Source organism: Sceloporus occidentalis, unplaced genomic scaffold (assembly GCF_023333645.1).
Source record: "Sceloporus occidentalis isolate IW3139 unplaced genomic scaffold, rSceOcc1.0.p SCAF_54, whole genome shotgun sequence".
Taxonomy (NCBI): Eukaryota; Metazoa; Chordata; class Lepidosauria; order Squamata; family Phrynosomatidae; genus Sceloporus; species Sceloporus occidentalis.
In genome coordinates, this window is record NW_028317034.1 from 1,699,043 (window position 1) to 1,719,779 (window position 20,737).

The 20,737-nt window shown below is 38.6% G+C and overlaps 1 protein-coding gene across 1 annotated transcript; it reads left to right on the top strand.

Moving 5' to 3' along the window:
• The first annotated feature begins 299 nt into the window (after window positions 1-299).
• On the top strand, window positions 300-13,211 carry LOC149288022 (N-acetylglucosamine transporter UNC93A-like). The gene is made up of 8 exons (XM_089492159.1): window positions 300-389; window positions 2,050-2,231; window positions 3,130-3,356; window positions 6,690-6,827; window positions 7,267-7,484; window positions 9,176-9,311; window positions 11,655-11,786; window positions 12,976-13,211. The coding sequence occupies exons 1-8, from the start codon at window positions 300-302 to the stop codon at window positions 13,209-13,211; spliced, it is 1,359 nt and encodes a 452-aa protein (XP_089348285.1).
• The last annotated feature ends 7,526 nt before the right edge of the window (window positions 13,212-20,737 follow it).

The following is a 20,737-nucleotide window of genomic DNA, read 5'->3' on the forward strand; positions in this document are numbered from 1 at the left end:
GTTTCCCATTTACACCAGATCTGTTCTACCAATTTGAAAGGTTATTTACAAATATAACTTTAATATAGTGGGTCCGTACCTTATTCAGTTTTGAGATGTGGTTTCAGTGGTGTATAAAATATGAGATTATGAGCTATTATGATATGAAGGGAGATGTATTTGTTACTGCTTTATGTGGCTTTAAATTGAGTAATAAAAGTAATCTTTGATTACAAAAGTTTATACTCTGGAACTATATTGTGTTTTTTTCATGCATCATCCAGCAAAAGAAGGATCTAACAACAGAATAACCTTGAATCATGGAAATAAAACAGATTAAGAATATATTAATAGTTTCCTTTGGATTTCTTCTACTCTTTACAGCATATGGTGGACTTCAGAATTTGCAGGTATTGTAATATGAATATTTTGATATTATATAATGTTTAAATAGTATATAGGCTAAAGTATAGTATAGTATAAACCTACATTATTCTTAAATATGATTGTTCAGCTATGAATTCATAGATTGTATTGTGACATACAAAATAACATTGTCTTATACCGTAATTTGGAATTTGAAAGTTAGCATCCCAAACTTTCTCTATATTACTATTTTATTATTAATCTTATTGACCATATATGAGTTTTGCATGCCAAAAACCACTGCATGCTTAGCTTTTGCATACAGCTTTTAGTATAATTATTAATTTACCCTATTTCTACATACATAAGGGCAAGGTTAGCTTCAGTTGGACTTTAAAGATTTGGAAAGTATGCGAGGAGTTTCTCCCTAAAAGCACTTTTACATCAGCTTTAACACCCATGGGGTGTCTAGTTTAAAAAAAACATACAGTATGATGGAGTAAATTGAATTGGCCGGGTTAAAAAATGTAGCAAATAGAACATGGGTGCAGATTGACCGGATGTCAAAATGAACGGAAAAAAAAAATGTACATGTCACAAATGTGGCTCTCGAGCCTTAAACAACCAGAGAAACCTATGCAAGGGTAGTATCACTACTCAGGAGATATTGCTGAACACACATTGCGGTGATATTTGGCTATGGCATATACCAGGAGCTGTAAGTTTATACCTAAAGTACAGCTTGTGTGAAAGAAAAACACAAAATAAATTACTACCACAAACTCGCAAATAGGACATGGTAGGAGGATGACCAGATCTGACAAAAATGTTTTTCCAATAGCAAAATAGTATTTACCCTATAACTTGCAAAACATAAACACATTGGGTAGTTCTAAACTCAGGACAAATATTAGAATCTCTTTAGCAGGTTTTTTGATTAGCTTACTAATAGATTTTTAAAAAACAAGCACTGCAAAAATGTCACAAAGGGTACAAAAAGAGAAAAACAGACCGGCCCTTAAGGAATTAAAGTGAATAGATGAAAAAGTGAAGAGACAGATGAATTTTAATCTCAAGGCTGCTTTGGGTCAAACTTAATCCTTAGTGACTAAAGCCATTTGCCTACTCTTCTGAACACATTAGAATGTGCTAGTCAGCACAATGTCTTTGAATAATGCCAGTTTATCCAATTTAATGACAGCTTTTTATTACATTAGACATTTAAGTTTGATTATTATTAATAGCACATATTTCAGTTATTTACATATGATTTATTTATTATTAACTTTAAATGACCTTAATCAGTCTATGTAACAACTCCCTCATCCCTACAGGGAGTCACACCCTTCTGACAACTCTACATTCTTTATAAAGTTGTTTTTCATATTAACATACAATCATTGTGTATTACATTTTGAACAATACCTATATGTGTTGCAAAATCTAATTGCAGGGTTGAAAGTCAATGTTCTGTATTAAGTTACAAATAACACAGATTATATTGTGGGAGCAGACTACAAGGTTCAAGCCAAATATTAGAGAAGATAGACCTCTTTTTAAAGTTGTTAGCTATGTGTTTACAAAATATATATATATATATATATATATTTATTTATATATATATATATATATATATATATATATATATATATATATATAAAACCCAAGTAAAGTTCTCTATTTTTGTTGTTGTTGTGTTTACAGAGTAGCCTGAATCCTGAGAAAGGACTGGGTGTAGCTTCATTAAGCATTGTCTATGGATGTCTTATTGGGTCTTCATTATTTCTCCCACCAATTATTATTAAGAAAATCGGATGCAAGTGGACAATTGTGGCATCAATGTGCTGCTATGTTACATATTCCATAGGGAATTTTAACCCCAACTGGTAATATATTCTTTTTTTTGATTCATTCTCACTTTTCCCCATTCTTCCACCTGAGTTCTATATGAGTGTTATCAGATTTTGCACCCTGTTTAGTTAGAAATATAGGCGAGATACCTAATAAAACATGGCTTCTTGTAGTTCCTACAACCAACCTTTGAATCAAAATGTGTATTATCCCCTCACTAATTCTGCTGTCATTTTGCTGATATTAAATATGAATGTTATTTTATATGTTAATTAAGGAACCCTACTACTCAAATTGTCACAAGTTTTGATGAGATGTGAAACAAGAACAGCATGAACAATTAAGTCACAAATGGGAAAATTGTTGATGTATTCAATTGTTGATGTATTCAATGCAAGGAACACGAATGCCTAGGTAGTAGACATTTTCATATCCTTGGATAGCTAGTATAAGAAGATAATATAATGTTCGGTTTCTGTTGTATTTCTCCTTTGATTCTTCTTTTCTTTATTCATGATAAGGCCTTCAACGAGAATTCTTTAAATTGACATATTTTGCCAAAGACATAAGTGCATATACATGTATATTCAAAACATTATTTAATTCTGTATTAGTTGAAGTAGAATATTGAAAGATCTGCATTTCTCAATAAAATATATATATATTAAAATGACCACTTAATGCAGCATCCCTTCTCTCTGCCTGATGGGCAGAGAAAGTTTCTGATAGCACAGGCACCAGTGGTGTCTGTAGCTTGCTATTGTATGCTCATTGTCAGAAGTAGTGTAGTACATGGGGACATTGTAGCCATTGTCACGGCAGGCTTTGCCCACTGGAGCTAAGAGAAGGCATATTACAGGAAGTGAATACGCTAAGGTAAATTCTCTTGTAGGTATAGCTTAATTTGTAACCCCTGCAATTCTTTTTTCATAGGTATAGTTTGATTATAACCTCTGCAATTCTAGGAATAGGAGGTGGACCACTTTGGGCTGCAAAATGTACCTATCTCACCGCAAGCGGTATCAAATATGCAGTGAAGACAGGGAAGGAAAAAATAGATGTTGTTAATCATTATTTTGGTATATTCTTCCTGATATATCAATCATCTGGAGTTTGGGGAAATCTCATCTCATCTCTGGTTTTGGAAAATCCAGTTAAAGGTAAGTTGGAAAAGGCCAATTAGGGTTGTATCTGCTGGTCTATTTTTAAGACAAAATCTGTTTTTTATTTTTAAAATAACTATTTGCTCCCAGATACTAATGTAGAGGAAGTCTAATTTCTCTAATGTCTCTTTCATGCCGAGTGATGCTTTGGGCCAACTTTCCCACCTGTCAAAGTAGTGATTTTATTTTCCAAAACTTGTAAAAATGCTGACTGACAGTTGAGATTTAAATAAGCAAATGTTTATATAATTGTAATAGGTGACTGAGGGGTTTACTATTTTCAAGGTGACCTGGTAGCGTTTGTCAGGGGTAGGCCAAAAGCTAACAAAGGGTCATCCAACCAGACAAAAAGGTGATAAAATAAATTTATTAGAGAAGTCATGGCATACAAATGCAGGACAACAGGTACAGGCAAACAAGGATAACAGAAATATCCTAGCAGTAATTCCATGTACTCGCTCTGTTCTAGTTGCTTTGGAACAATCTCACCTACCAAGTGGCATGAACTGGGCACATACTTTCACTTGCAAAATTTTCACAGAAACATCATTTCAAGGTCCAAGGTCCCTTTTCCTCATTCAGCCCTGCATTCAGAGGTTAGGTTGACTCAACTGGTTCCTGGGAAGGGTTCCGTATACCCATGCTTCTGGCCCTAGCTACATATGGGTAGCCTCCTCAATTTATCCAGAAATGCTTCACCAGTTCAGCTTTCTGATGACTATAGAGCACTCTGCTGGCAGAATGTCCACTGAACACAGGCTCTGTTTCAAGTCTGGGGCCATCCACAAGCTTGCCCGCACAGCACCAACTCACAAATCCCAGTCCTTGAAATAAATATGCTCCTCTAGGAGAACGCTTGATTCTGTCAAGCACGACACAACACACCAGTCTTGCCTTCTCATGTTACTGGAATTCTCACTCATTACATGTCGGATGGGACACTGGGTGCCCTACGTGCGTGTCCTGCTCCTTACATCATGAACTCTCTCCCACACACACACTACACCCCCTAGCTCAAGCATGCACTACATTTTGCAACAACAACCTCCTCCCCCAGGATGTTGTCACAGCCCCATGTAAAAGAACCTCACATATTGAAAAGGAGGGGAGAACCACAGGGATATTAAACATGGATTAAGGAATTCTGTAAGTAACTGCAAATGGTGTTATCAGTTATAAAGTTTTTCCTCTCCCGGACATGTCGGCATAATTATATTAACTTGTTCTCTGCTAGTCTTTATCCCTACCTTTCCAAATAAATGAAGGTAAACAAAATGGTCAAAGAATTATCATGTTCAGAGTACAGTTCAGATGTGAATAACTTTACCTAGTTTAGTGTCATCTGCAAACACAGAAACCTGACCTTCAATGCCTACTGCCAGGTCATTTATAAATATGTTGAATAAAATTGGTCCCAGAACAGAACCCTGAGGGACACCACTTACCACTTTTGACCAGCTTGAAAATTTACCATTTATAACAACTCTCTGTTCTCTATCTCTAAGCCAATGTTCTACCCAAGAACAAGAATTTGCATCTAGACCAATTTCCTTCAGTTTGAATACTAACCTATTGTGTGGAACCATGTCAAATGCCTTGGCAAAATCCAAGTAGATTACATCCACTGCAACACCCTGATCTACACTTCTATTTACTTCTCCATAGAATGCAATTAAATTAGTTTGACAGGACCTATGTTTCATAAAACCATGCTGATTTTTGCCAATAATACTGTAATATTATCGCTAAACAGCCCTTCAAATACTTTCCCAGCCACGGAAGTTAAGCTCACAGGTCTATAATTTCCGGGCACAGAGTTTGAACCCTTTTTGAATATAGGAACCACATCTGCCTTCCTCCAAACCTCTGGTACAATTCCTGAAAGAAAAGAATCTCGAAAGATTAGAAACAGAGGTTCACTTATTTCCTGACTCAGCTCCTTAAGTACTCGTGGGTGAATACAGTCAGGTCCCGGAGCTTTGTTAACATTAATTTTCTTTAGTTGCTGCAGCACCTTGTCCTGAGCCATCCACTCACAGTTTGACTGAAAATTTTTCTCAGTGGTCCTATGTATATCCATTGCCATAAGTTCCTCCTTAATATATACTGAGGAAAAATAGTCATTTAAAGTTTCTGCTTTTTCCTGGTCCTCCTTAACCAACACTCCTCTCTCTGTTTTTAATGAACCTACGTTTTCATTTTTTGTTTTTTTAGAATTTATGTACTTTTTGGGGGTTAGTTTTGCTCTCTTTGGCAATCACCCTCTCATTTTCCAGTTTAGCCCATCTAATCACCTTTTTGCATGCTTTATTGGCTTCCTTATATCTTATATAGGATGCCTCTGATTCATCTGATTTAAATGCTATAAAAGCCATTTTCTTATTTTTATCATAAAAGATCAAAACAAAAATAACAATGATAGTGTAGAAGTTAACTATTGCACTCACAATATGTATGTTGTTATCAAGTCCTCAAACAAATCTCCTTGGGGTCTGTATGTGGCTCACATATGGAGAAAACACAAAGACAAAGAACGGAAAAAAACATGGGATAGTATCTTCTTCCAAATGACGATTAAATGGGGTAAATGCACCATTAGATGGGCATATTGAGCATGTATGCAACTCAGGTGTATATCCAGGGATGGTCACTGTCTGGTGTATACCTGCAGCTCCACGATCTGGTTTCCTCGGGTCCTGAGGTGACTTCACTGGTGTCTTCCAGAGATTCCATCTTTTTATTAATACCTTTTTATCAAAAAAGTCTGCAAAGAGTCCCAATCTCAACCAGCAGAATCTTAGGGCTTAGAAAAAGATCCATGCTAGAATTTGCATTGCATGACCACCACCAGCAACGGATCCAGAAGTACGCTTATGGGATTAAACTTCAACAAAAATGAGACCAATTATTAAAAATGGTCCTTCAGAGGAAGGAAAGTGATGAAGCGGCAGCAATAGCAGCAGCAGTAAAGCAAAAGAGCAAGTACTGGCAGAAAGACACATCCAGCCATATGGTATGAGATCACATTTCCCAAATTTAGCTGAAAGAGAGCCAAAACTTGTTGTGATGGCACCAAATTGGACAAACGAATGAACGAATGGATAACAAATATTCAGGTATCTCGCTCATTTTCGTTTAGGGTCCCTCCTTGTTTTGCATGAATACCCAAATGAGGCGATATTTGTAAGAAATATGAATCCGAATGCACACGTCTATTGTACATAGTTTATTAGTATGTGTAAATTTACATTAGTCACATGACAACAAATATTAAAAACCAGGTGACTTTCTAGCTGAAATTAGTATGTTTATTGTGGTTTTTTTTCATAGAAGCAGATGTAAATAGGAGCTTATTTCTTTGTGGTGCAAAGAGTTGTCCGTTATCTTCTAAAAGTTTAGATAATTCTACTGGCACAACCCAAAGTGTATCTGACAACCTACGCTACACTCTAATGGGTATTTATACAGGTAGGAATATTTTTTATATAGAAAAGCAATATTACTGTGTTCTTGTGCATTTAACTATATGTTTCATAGGGGGTATAAGGCATATCAGGGGTGCAGAGTGGCAAGCCGTGGGGCAGATATGCGTAACTGGGGGTCAGGTTGGCAAATAAAAGGAAATAAAAACAAAAAATTCTCTATCATAGTTTTCATTAAATAAGAAAAAGTGTTTGAATAGTGTGAATTAATATTTACTAATAAAACTTTTTTCTTATAGGGTAGTCTTATGTTCAGGCTTTTTTTCTAAATTAATATTCAAATTTAAGTGGTTCATCTTATAATCAGGGTTGTTTTGTAATTGAGCAAATAAGGTAATTATTAGTGTACATTGAACACTATAAAAAGTGTTGTACTACTGTATATCTATTCTACAAACTCAAGTTTGACCATTCGCTTTTTACAGGTTGTGGGGTGCTAGCAGTGATTCTTGTTGCAGTATTGCTGGATCAGATTGATTTAAGTGAGGAGGAGAAAAATGAAGAAGAAGAAGTAGAAATATCTATTTGGAAATCGTTGCTGGCTACAATACGTCAGCTCAAGGATGTACGACAGTGCATGCTTATACCATTAACAACATTCAGTGGCTTCCAGCAAGGATTTATTTCCAGTGAATACACAAAGGTATAAACAAATTATATTTAGAGCTTTTATATTAGTGGGTGTAAAAGTTCCTATGCAAGTTTTACAATGCAAAAGAAAATGTCAAGTGATGCCAGTTAACTCTTGACTGACATCTTAACATATTAGTGAATTTACCCTTTTTGGCTCCTGACAGCCTACATTATCCTTCACCAATTGAGGAAAAGTTTGATTTTATATTTAAACACTCTCAGGTAATGTTATCGGGGCTTTGATTTTTCCCAAGAGATGTCATGATAGCATTGTAATACATCCACAGGTTCTAACTAATGTGTGTATATCAAAATACATTGTATATGCTCGTATCATATGCTCATATGTCAGTACATTTAGTTTTGAAGGTAATTTGTACTGGTGGCTTTAAAACCAAAGCTCCTTTAAGCACCAGAAGATTTGTTCTATATCTTCTGAAAAACATGACAAATAATACAGGTTGGGCTTTGAGATGTGTAAATTCGTCGATTTGTACAAAGCTGCAAAAATGTTTCCCTACCTCCTCTGCTGACCACTTCTGCCAACCACTTTACTCACCTATCTTCAATCTTCTAACCTTGGCCATATCTCCATTGACATAACTACCGCCAAAATTAACCGAAAATGCTGCTGTATTGCCCAGAGCTCAAGTTTGAGCAAAATAACTGCTTTAGGTAACGTCCTCTTTCCCGATTGGAGGAACAGGGAGAGGATGTCACAGGATGCACCGCCATATTGCCCTGAGTTCGAGTTAGGGCAAAATGACAGCAGTTTCAGCGACGTCCAAGGATGTCACCGTAACTGAAACCATTTTGTCTGTCCCGCTGGGTTATGTCTGTTGAGATATGGACAAAGATAGAAGATAGAATGGAGAACAGAAAAAAAGATAGAAGATGATGATGAAGAAGAGAGCAAGTGAGTGGGAGTGAATGTGGGCACCGTGCAACAAAAACAAATGGGCCAAAATGAACTGAAGAATTCATTCAAATAGTTTCTGACCCATTTACACATGTGTAATATATATATATATTTATACACCGATCAGCCATAACATGGATGCATCCTGGTGCCATGTGTTCTCCAGGTAAGCGATACACACGCACCCAGCCATCCACGTGATGCAAAAGCAAACGTGGTTCATCAGATCAGACCACCTTCCATTGTTCTGTGGTCCAGTTCTTATTCTCACATGGCCATTGTGAGCATGTTTCAGCAGTGGACAGGGGTCAGCATGGGCATCCTGACTGGTCTATGGCTACGCAGCCTCATACGCAACTGTGATGCACTGTGTGTTCTGACACTTTTCTATCAAGACCAGCATTGGATTTGACCACATGGGCCCCCCACTTGCATCAATGAGCCTTGGCCGCCCATGACCCTTTCGCCGATTCAATGCTTTTCCTTGCTTGGACCACTTTTGATAGGTACCGACCACTGCAGACATGTTCACTTGCTGCCTAATACAGCCCACAGACAGGTGCCATGATAACAAGATTATCAGTGTTATTCACTTCACCTGTCAGTGGTCATAATGTTGTATCTATCTATCTATCTATCTATCTATACACACATATAACCAAAGCATAACCTTCCTTGCCTGTAAAAATAATTGTCTTAAAGGAGGTAAGTTAGACTCTTTTTGTAAATCAAACAATGATTTTCATTAAAATTGGTATTAAGTGTATTTTCTCTTTTTGCAGGCGTATGTTACGTGCACTTTAGGGATACATTTTGTTGGATATGTGATGATTTGCTTTGGAGCTACAAACTCAATATGTTCTTTGCTCTTTGGAAAACTCTCACAATACACTGGACGAATAACTCTTTTTATGCTAGGTAAGAATTGTGGGTTTATGAGTACTTTTATAATCCTTTTTATTTTGGTATCATACATTCATTAGTTACATGTAATTATTCTTATGCAATAGTGTATTCTAATGTATCTTTTTGGGATGTAAATAAAGGTAATGATTGCAATAATGTGTTGTATAAAAAGTGCATGTGCCTCAGCATCATCAGGACAAATGTTAAACTTGTTGCTCTTTTTAAGATTGTGATTACCTTTATTTACATCCCAAAAAGATGAGACCTTGTTAGTTCTTAGTAAGTAGATTCTTATCCACATACTTCATATTCAATCACTCTAGGGTCCTGGGGGATAGTCATTACAGTGTGTGTAAGTTCACACTGTACATTTGGGGGGAGATGCCAGGTGGTACCAGTGTGACCGGAATAGGCATGTCTTCCAGGACACATGTTTGGAACTCTTCTGCTGTGTGAGAGATATACCGGTATAACTTATTATAGTAATTAGTTCCTTTTCAGAAGTATGTACACTCATACCGCATGGCAGCACTTTAGATGTGCAATATGCTGAAATGATATGTGTCCTAGAAAATGGGTGATATCATTCTACAGTCTTGTTTAATAGTAAGTAGGAAAATTAATGTGTAGCCATCAGCACAAACCTCCATATCCGGGCTCCATCTGTGCAGTCAAATAATAGAGAATATGAGATCATCTCCCTGCGCTTTATGCCACAACAACTAAAGACCACAGTGGAATGATCATATGGTGCCCTTTACTGGCTAAGAATGTTCCCCATTGTATTGACAGGCTTCAGTTTTCCTCTTGTGTTGATAAAGCTTGGAATTTAAGAGTGGCAGGCAAAAAATTTACAGATAGGAGAGATGGATGAAGAGATACTAAGAAAAGGAAAGGGGGTCTACAGAGAAAGAAAAGGAAGTCTCAAACTCGGAGAAAGAAGTCTGTGAGGGAGAAATAATACTAGGTGAAGGGAGGGAAAAATGATGATTAGTTGGTGCAAGTGTTGTAAGTGTGGAAAATGGAAAAAAGAGATTTGAGAGAAACATACGTCACCTTGTTTATGTAAGTAAGACCTTCAGATAGAATAGTTTTTTCATGATTACATTTCCAAACAAAACTTCTTTTCAGTATTTACAAAAAAATATTTGGACACAAATTCAGGTGTTTCAATCAGACCCATTGTCATAAATGTATAAAATCAGGCACTTAGTTATACAGTCTTGATTTACAAACATTTGTGAAAAAATGGGTCATTCTGAAGAGCTTGGTGAATTCAAGTGTGATACTGTAATAGGCTGCCACCTTTGCAATAAGTCAGTTTGTGAAATGTCATCCCTGCTAGATATTCCATGGTCAACTGTAAGTGGTATTATTGGAAAGTGGAGGCAGCAAGTCAGCCATGAAGCGGAAGACCAGTCAAAATCAGAGTGGGGTTACCAAGTATGCATGGCGGTGTAAAAGTCGCCAACGCTCTGCTGATGCCATAGCAGATGAGTTCCAAACTTCCACTCGCATTAATATCAGAACAGAAATTGTGTGGCGGCAGCTTCACGTAATTGGTTTCCATGGCCGAGCAGCTATATGGAAGCCTCACATCACCAAGTACAATGCCAAGAGTCAGATCTAGTGGTGTAAGAAACTTCGCCACTGGAATTCTGGAGCAACGGAAACTTGTTTTGTGGAGTTAAAAATGCTTTTCTGTTTGGCAGTCTGGTGGACGAGTCTGGGTTTAGCGGATGCCAGGAAAACATTACCTGTCTGACTGCAATGTGCCAAAGTTTGGTGGAGGCGGGATAAGGGCCCTCAGGGGTTGGGCTAATCCCCTTTAGTCCAGTGAAGGGAAATTTTAATGCTTTAGCATACCAAGACATTTTGGACAGGAACGACTGCACCAGTGCACAAAGCAAGGTCCATAAAGACATGGTTGGATTAGTTTGGTGTGGAAGAACTTGACTGGCCCGCACAGAGCCCTGTACTGAAACCCATCAAACACCTTTGGGATGAATTAGAACATAGATTGCGAGCTTGACCTTCTCATTCAACATCAATGCCTGTCCTCACAAATGATCTACTGCATGAATGGGCAAAAATTACCAAAGAAACACTCCAAATATCTTGTGGATAACCTTCCCAGAAGAGTTGAAGCTGCAAAGTGAGGACAAACTACATATTAATGTTTATGTATTAGCAATTCAATATCATAAAATTCACTGTTGGGGTAATGGTCAGGTGTTCCAATACTTTTGTCCATAGTGTGAAATCTTTTGTAAAAAAAGCAGATCCCTTGAGTTAAAACGTCTTCAGAAAATACCAGTTATTCACTAATACATGATTTTGCTTTTCTAACAACAGCTGCAGTTACAAGTGCATCCTGTATAATAGCACTTTTGCTCTGGAATCCTCACCCAAACCAACTTGCTGTATTTTTCATATTCCCTGCACTGTGGAGTATGTCAGATGCTATTTGTCAAACGCTACTTAATGGTAAGCTCCCTATTTCTAAAAAGCAATAGTAATTTAAGATATGCAGCTACATTATTTCATCACATGCGCTTGACCGCACATTGCAAAAGTACTGGATTGGTTGAGCAGTAAAAAAGGTAAATAGGAGGCACAAGGGGGACTAGAGTGTTGTGCTTCTAAGTGGTGACCTGTGCCTTTCTGTCCCTCTGTTTGTCTATAACAAATGGCCATACTGCGACTCTGGACCAACATTTTTTCATGCCAGCTCACTCAGACCTTAGATATACCTCCTGTGAGTGTGACTGTGCACTCTCACGCTCTAACTCAATGTCTCCCTACTTCTCCGCATGGGTGTCTGGATCGGGGGAAAGAAGGGGCACTCTTTCACTTTGTGATCATAAATCTCCCTATAACCAGCCCCATATAGAGGGAGCATGATGTCTGCTCCCTCCTACTAATGCAGAGCGACGGGGTATGACATCATATTCCGTGAGTGATTTTGAGTGATGGTTTTAAAATAAGAGTGGGTTAACTCTTTAAGTTCCAATGGTTATCTAGTCTTATAACCACATTCAATGGAATATTCTTGTTAAGGTCCAGATTGCTGAGATGGGATATACTGCCATAAGTCCTTAAGTGGCTAAAAAAGAGATGGTGATTTTAGTTACTGGAGTGAATACAATGTTAAACAGATGGATAAGCATATAAGACTGAAGTACTGGTAGAATTTATATTCAGTGCATAAATAAAACTTGAGACTTGTCCTACAATTATGCTGCTCAACTATTATATTACCTTGTACTTGGGGTCATTCTTACTTCTTTTGTTTTATTGTTGTTGGATTAGTCAAAGGTATTATTGTAGGTGTTTGTTATTGATTATGCAAGAATCAACGTTCAACAATAAGACTTTTCTGTTGCATAATAGTTTAAAAGGGCAACTATTATACTGAAGGTATGATACAAAATATTGTTAGATTATGGTTATGTACAATAGGATTCCACCGTCACTGAGGACTTTACTACAACAACTAAAACCACAATGGCAAAGTGATGTATTTTAAAATTGTCACATTCAGAAATACAGTTTTCTGTTTTATAATATTTGATATAAATCTAAAATAGCAAACAAAATACAAGAGTAAGCCATTCATAATAGGACAATCAGATATAATCAATTGTTTTTTCTTTTTTTTTTTCTTTTTTTACAGCTTTTTACGGTGTGTTATTTGCTGACCATAAAGAAGCAGCCTTCGCCAATTACCGCTTATGGGAGTCTCTTGGATATGTCATCACTTTTGCTTATAGTAATTTTTTGTGTGTTAATGTCAAGCTTTACATAGTACTGTCCGTAATGATACTTGGAATGACTCTTTATTTGGTAGTTGAATATACAGAATACAAAAAATCATCCACAATTTACTCAAGAAGATCTACAAAGGAATAATGCCTTCTCAATATCACGAGTATTAAATCTCAAGATACAGAGAATGCCAAAAAAGATGAATTTGTTACAAGTTATAGCCAAATAATTTTATATATATATATATATATATATATATATGCATGTGTGCGTATATGTGTGAGCATGGAAATGTACTTGTGTGTGTGTGCATGATTATGGATGTGGAAAGCAAGGATATATAGACATGCATAGTAATACTCCACCAGTATTTATGGTAAGAAGAACATGTACCTTGAGAGTGGTGCAGGGAAGTGCCGAAACTGGTCGGTTTGTTTCTGAAAAGCCATGTGAACCAGATTCCCCACGATATGGGCAGCGGATTTGGTTTTGTATTATTCTTTTTCTCTTTTTTTTGACCACTTATATGTTTGATATATAATTGTATTGGAGCATATGGGAGCATTTAATTCGCATCGCAGCCACTTTGCACCCTGCTCCATGGAGGATTTGTAGGTGTGTTTAGAGCCAGTTTTTTAGTTTTCGTATACATGCTTAGTGTGTTATGATTCTTCATATTTCTCATTGTGAGATTACCAGCACATGGGCATTATATATATATATATATATATATATATAATATATATTAATATGATTTAAAGCACTGTTTTTTTGCATATAAAACTACACCTTTATACGTCAGGCAGATATATCACACTGGTCATATTTTGTGCAGTACATCCTTTTACTGGCTATATATATATATATATATATATATATATATATATATATATACACATTTTCTTTATATTTATTACTAACTTGTATGAATTGCCTTTAGCAATCCTTAATTAAATGACCCCCAGTACTCATACACTTAAGTATATATATTCAGTGTTTGGTTTTTTTCTATATGAGCATGGATGTGTAATTGTATATGTCTATGTGTAAAGAATTTAAATTATATGCCTCCGGGGCCCGGTCACGACAGGGTTAATTAGTTAAGGATAGTTATATAACTTGTGACTTAGGCATCAACACATACAGATCACTGTGCTGAATAGATAAGGAAACGCCCAAACACATAAAAACAACATGGTGAAGGACCTCTGTTTAAAGTGCCCGGCCAGCACCATAAGATAGAGGTGCCAGCCTGCGTCACAGAACAGAAGCCACCTAGAGATACCACCATGACGTAAAGACACTCGCCCCTGGAAGATTCTGGAAAGTCCCCACAACGGCTTTAAAAACCCACGGCTGCGACCACAAACTTTGAAGCCTCACCTGCAGTGTTTGCGAGACGAGCACGGACAGCCCAGGACAGACCCAGGGATCCTTGCATCCGAAAAAAGTGACTGTTCTGAAGGATTTCCCAGTCCCTGCTGAGTTGCGAGTTAAGCAGCTAGAGGTTTGATAACTACTTGGCTTGGTGATGTATTACTGTATTGACATTTGAGACTACAGCATTGATTGCTTAACCCGTTTTACACACACACATATATACATACATACACATAAGTTTACATACATAGCTATTTTCTATCTGCTGTAGTAAGAGTTCTGTATTAAAGTTTTGCTTGATCAAATTGCTGTGTGTTGTGCTGTCATTCTGTATCCTCAACACATACAAATTCATAGCATACAGAAGGAATACAGTTTTTAAAATGATCATACTAATACTATCATTTGGTTGTTAATCCCAGAATACATATGGTGTGGACATTTTACATTACCCTTCCTTAATGCCTTTTAGGCCCTTATCGATAAGGTTCCTTAAAAAAAAAAAGACAACCTAAAGCAGGGGCGTCCAACATGCGGCCCGCGGGCCAAATGCGGCCCGCGGAACCTCGAGGTGCGGCCCGCGTGAGATCGGCAGCCAGGCTCATAAGAGCCCTGCTGCTTACTTGTGGGAGGGTCTATTCTCTGCTCCAGTCCTGCCTCCTCTGTGGGGAGAACGAGGGAGGCCGCGCCCCCTGCTGAAGTCTGTGAGCGGCATCGAGAGCTGTAGAGCAGGTAAGGGGGTGGGGTAGGTTTTGTGAATGAGTATGCCTGATTGAGGGAATGAATCTGTGATGAATGAATTTGTGTGTGTGATAGCATGGATGTGTAAGTGCTGGAACCTAGGCATGATGGGACTATGATTGCTGTTAGCAATCACACTCCTATCATGCCAAGTCAGCCAGTACATGCTGAAACCTGGCTAGCTGCCCCCCTTGTGTATTGAGGCTGCCAGCAGTATGGGGTCTGCACTCACAGCCACCCTGTACCAGCATGTATTGGCTGACTTGGGATGATAGGAGTGTGATTGCTAACAGCTAACAGCAATCTGCTAACAGCAATCACAGTCTCATCATGCCTAGGTTCCAGCATTCACTGGTTGCCTGGGTATAAAAAGAGTGTGTTTGCTGTTAGCAATCACACTCCTATCATGCCAAGTCATATTGTTGATTTTTTTTGTCCAATTTTGGTGTGTTACTTTTAATAAAAGTGTGGTTACACACTAAAATTGGACAAAAAATACAATGCCCAGCCAACCAGTACATGCCGGAATCTGGGTGTGCCTGAGATTGCTGTTAACAATCATAATATATAATTTTTTTGTACAATTTTGGTGTGTAACTTACTTTTATTAAAAGTATGTGGGGGGGTCATTTTCAGTTTCGGCTAAGTGAACCCTGAATTTTTGGTTTTGGTCCAGAATTTTCATTTTAGTGCATCCCTAAAATAAATAGAACTATTTTATTTTTACTTATCCAGAATCCTGAATTTGTAGGCCCAGAAATCCCAGAAATCAGTGAGAGAAAAGTAAAGGTTTTGTGTCATTTACTTTATTTTAATCTGCATATCTTATTAAAGGCCATATTTTCTCTCAGTGAAAAATGAGTGCGGCCCTCGCACGTATACAATTCTGATGAAGTGGCCCACTGCAGAAAAAACTTGGACACCCCTGACCTAAAGTCTATGAAGTATTCTATAGACAAAGTATATTGCTTATGCAGCTGATACTATGTATATCTAATTATAGATACTGTACATCAATGTCTAGTTGCAGATATTACCTTTATAAGCTGTATTCCTAATAATTACCTCAACTGCCCTGTTACTCTGAATGATAGCAACACTATGTTTTATGTTCTAGGTTCTTGCTTAATTTATTGCAAACCAGTGAATCTAAAGAATCATAAAATGCTATAGTACCCTGAACTTTGTCAACATTTGGACTTTAGGTTTGATTAAAAAATAAGGAACTATATGGTAGAAGTGGAACAATATATAGCGGAAAATGTAGTATTGTTTTCAACATATAATTTTACATGTTTCATTTGCATAATAGAGTGTGTTGCTGTCATTGGAGTTAGGAGATACAGAAACTCTAAAGATTTTCAATTCAACTGTTTTTTCTATTTTTGGTCCAAAGTCAAGCTAGTCCATGCAGTTAGGAAATATAAATAGGTTACACCCTAACAGAAAAGGATAATACTGCATATTGGGACATTCTATATACAAAGCTGTTTTGTCAACAAAATCACCTAATTAGCAGCTGAAATTAAAGGGACTCTTTTTCCATCATATGCACTTTAAATTTCTGTGATGTTCCATTAACAAAGCCATAGGGGATTCTTCAGAATACCCCCATATACATTTGCCCCTTTGCTTGCCCTGAGCTATTTTCCATGCAGGAGATGTGTTTGGACGAATACACTATATGACAAGTATGTGGAAACCTGACATCACAGCTTTGTGAGTTTATTGGACATCCCATTCTAAAACCATGGGCATTAAAATGTAGCGAACACTAGACTTGTGCATTTGTCTTTGGGCGAACGCGAAAACGAAGAGTGTGTTTTCGTGTTCGTTCCGAAGACATGAAGAAGAGAAGATAGTGGCGGTAAAACATAGACGAAGACTAAGACACACAACACTAAGAATCTTTGTGATCGTCTTTGTCTACTATTCTCCCTGGTCCTTTCCCCATCTAGCCTACCTTATCTTAGAGGCATCGCAGGAGTTCATGGAAGCGGAAATCCGTAGGTTCGCCGTCAGGGGTTAAAGGGCAGTGCGAGTGAGCCTATTGGTCGCCTGCAGGGACCTCCTCTGGCATAAACCAATTGGTTGATGCCAGAGGAAGACCCTGCAGGTGACCAATAGGCTCACTCGCACGGCCTTTTTAACTCCTGACAGCGAACCTATGGATTTCCGCTGACTCGCACGGCCCCTTAACTCCCTAAGGTGCAACCTGACCACTGGTCTCCCTGCTGCAACAGTTAAAAGTATGTACGAATGACCAATAAAGTCGCTTGTACGGACATTTAACTGATAGAGCCAGGAGACCAGTGGCCTCTGCCGGTCAAGTTACGGCACCAGGATTTTAAAAGTCTGTACGAGCGACCAATAGAGTCGCTCGTACAGACTTTTAAAATCCTAATGCAGCAACTTGTCCGGCAGAGACCACTGGTCTCCCTGCTCCATTGGTTGATGGCAGACGAGCCCCCTGCTGGCGACCAATAGAGTTGCTCATATGGACATTTAAAGTCCTAGCGCCAGAGCTGCTGCGTAGTCCATACCGCGTTAACCCCGTATTAACCTCTTATACTAAACCGAAAAAAAAGAACATGAAGAATGTCCATGAATATTCGCCCGAAGAGAAGACAGGAACGGGCGAATATTCGAAGATTTTTTTCCTGAAGACGAATACGAAGACCTCCCTGGTGCCCAAGTCTAATGAACACCCCTCCCTTTGCAGTTTAAACAGCTTCAAATCTTCTGGGAATGCATTCCACACGATTTTGGAGTGTGTCTGTGGGAATGTGTGCCTATTAAACTTAAAGAATACTTGTGAGGTCAAACACTGATGTTGGACAAGACCTTGCTTTGTACACAGGGACACAGTCATGCTGGAACAGGAAAGAGCCTTCCCCAAACTGGTGCCACACAGCTGGAATGTCTTTGTATGCTGTAGCATTAACATTACCCTTTACTGGAACAAAAAGGCCTAGCACAAACCCTGAAGAAGAGCCCCAAACCATTATGCCTCCTTTACCCAACATTACGGTAGACACTATGCCAGGGCCGGCCCTACAATGGAGCCGAGTGGGGCAATTGCCCCAGGCGGCACTTTTGAAGGGGCGGCACTTTGCCGCCCCAATCGCTTTTTTTTTTTTAAGCGGAGGAGAGAGAGGGGCGCCGAGTGATTTTCGGTTACCTGCTCGGCGCCTCTCTCTCTCCTCTGCGAGCCCTCTAGCTCGGTCTCGGTGCCGGCTTGTAATGCTGAGCGCCGGAAGTGACGTCAATTTCCGGCGCTCACCATTACAAGCCGGCACCGTGGCAGAGCAGGGAGACTCGCCACAGGACTGTTTAAGGTAAGTACAAAGGGGGAGGGTAGATAATGGCGTCGGCGAAGTTTAAAATGCCGCCCCCCCGCGTCGGTGGGGGGGCGGCATTTTAAACTTCGCCCCAGGCGGCATTAAGTCTTGGACCGGCCCTGCACTATGCATTCTGGTAGGTAGTGTTCTCCTGGGTTCTGTCAAACTCTGATTGGTCCATCAGACTTCCATTTTACAAATTTTAAAATAGCACATTTCAACCACAAGCTAATCAGTTTATGTGTAATAACCACAGCTATACTAAATGTCTACTAAAACCTTTTTTTTTTAAATTTAAACAGTACACACATTATTGGAAAATGCAAATAAAGTTTCGTGGGTGAAGCAATCTTGTTTTTTTGACATAACCAGTATGTTATTATCCAAAATGTTGATTGTTATTTTTATTGTAATCCTAATAAAGAGCATCACTGATATCCATTACAGATGCTGCATAGGCATAGAGATGCCACTTTTAGAATACAAAAGATTCATAAAAAAAATATTCATACAATTACCTATATGTATACGGTATATTTCATGCTTTCAATCAAATACAAAGTAGCAGTGAACGATTTTCAAACTACATTTAAAAGAACTTATGATGGACAAAGAACTATTGGCTGGGCCTAGGATGTGCGATTGTAGGGTAGAAACAGAAGCCATCTCTCTCGTATTATACACTTTGCCTGCAAGGCACACTGCAGCTACACCTACCCAGATCTGTTCACTCCCCAAAACACTCAACCTTTTTAAAAAACGAATTTAACAAGAAATGTATAAAATAGGAATTTAGTTTGTCAATATAAGCTAATAAAGTATGTGTTGTTGACAAGTCAGATTTTAATTATGAGTTACATATTGTTAAGGTGAGAGAAGCATTTTGAGATGAATTGTGCATGGTGGATCATGAGCTCATTTTTTGCCACATGTTTCTCAAAAGTAAGAATGTGTCCCTCTCAAAGCCCTCACTGCATTCCTTACAGCATACACAGACTGTAAAGAATTTGTTTTCTGCATATATGTTTAAACACTCGCTGACTGGCTCTTTTGAAATCTGTGGGTGGAAGCAACAAATATTCAAGTACTTAAAAAACTCCAAGCCAAGTTTCGGAATTGCTTAACCTTAACTGACACTACAATTTTCCCTGGAATCAGTTTTTGTCAAAACTTCCTGGTCTAGCATTTGAACATGTCCAGTCTTGTAAGTGTTTATATTTATTTGATTATATTCTATCTATACCTGGAACTGTTGTTTAAAGGGGTATTTAAAGGGGTTTAAAAAAGAGGGGCGTTTTTTTTTTTTTAAAATAGAGAAATGTTATGATGAGGCAGGGAAGATTTCCCGGAAGGCCGCCTCCACTGGGGCCAATGAAGCTCCAGGAGCAGCTGATGGCTGCGGTCGTGGGCACACATATAAAAGCAAGCAGCCTCGCTTTTACCCTGTAGTCACGTCTACCAGACAGCGCTATATGATATCATATCAGGTGCACACGGTTACCCCACGGAAAAAGCGAGGCTGCTCACACAGTGTGGGCGCTCCAGAAAGAAAGCTGCGGATGAGGTAAGGGAGTGGGTGAGCTACTCAGTGGGAGGGTAATGGAGGGTGTATGTATGTATGTATATAGACATGAGTGTATGTGAGCATGAATGTGTAAATGTGTAGGCGTTTGCATGTATGGGCATGGATTTTGGGTGCCAAGGTGGCACAGGCAGGCTGTTTGGGGGCAAGGGTGGCACAGGCAAGCTGTTAAGCAAAGATGGGACAGGCAGGCTGTTTCGGGGCACTGACACAATATTTGGTGGCAAAGATAGAATAGACAATTTGGGGGCACTGACAAGCTGTTTGGGGCAAAGATGGCACATGCAGGTGGTTTGCAGGCACTAACAAGCTGCTTGGAGCAAAGATGACAGACATATTTGAGGCTATGAGGGCAAAGATGGAACTGACAAACAGTTTGGGGGCAATGATGGCACAGAAAAGCTGTTTGGGGCTAAGCTAGCGCAGACATGCTGTTTGGGGGCTAAGGTCATAGAGACAAGCTGTTTTGGGGCAAAGGTGACACTCAAAACCGTTTGGGGACAAAGGACACTAAATTGTTAATGTCTGGTTTTGTATGTACTGTGAATATTTTTTATTTCATAGTAGATCATTCATTTATTAAGTTCCTGCTTTTGTCTGGTATAAGAACCACATTTTCCTTGAAG

Bases quoted from the DNA above. Each gene is read 5' to 3' on its own strand.
- LOC149288022 (XM_089492159.1), top strand. From the start codon at position 300: ATGGAAATAAAACAGATTAAGAATATATTAATAGTTTCCTTTGGATTT. The intron at 390-2,049 runs GTATTGTAATAT...TTGTGTTTACAG, and splicing joins GTGGACTTCAGAATTTGCAG to AGTAGCCTGAATCCTGAGAA. The intron at 7,485-9,175 runs GTATAAACAAAT...CTCTTTTTGCAG, and splicing joins TTTCCAGTGAATACACAAAG to GCGTATGTTACGTGCACTTT.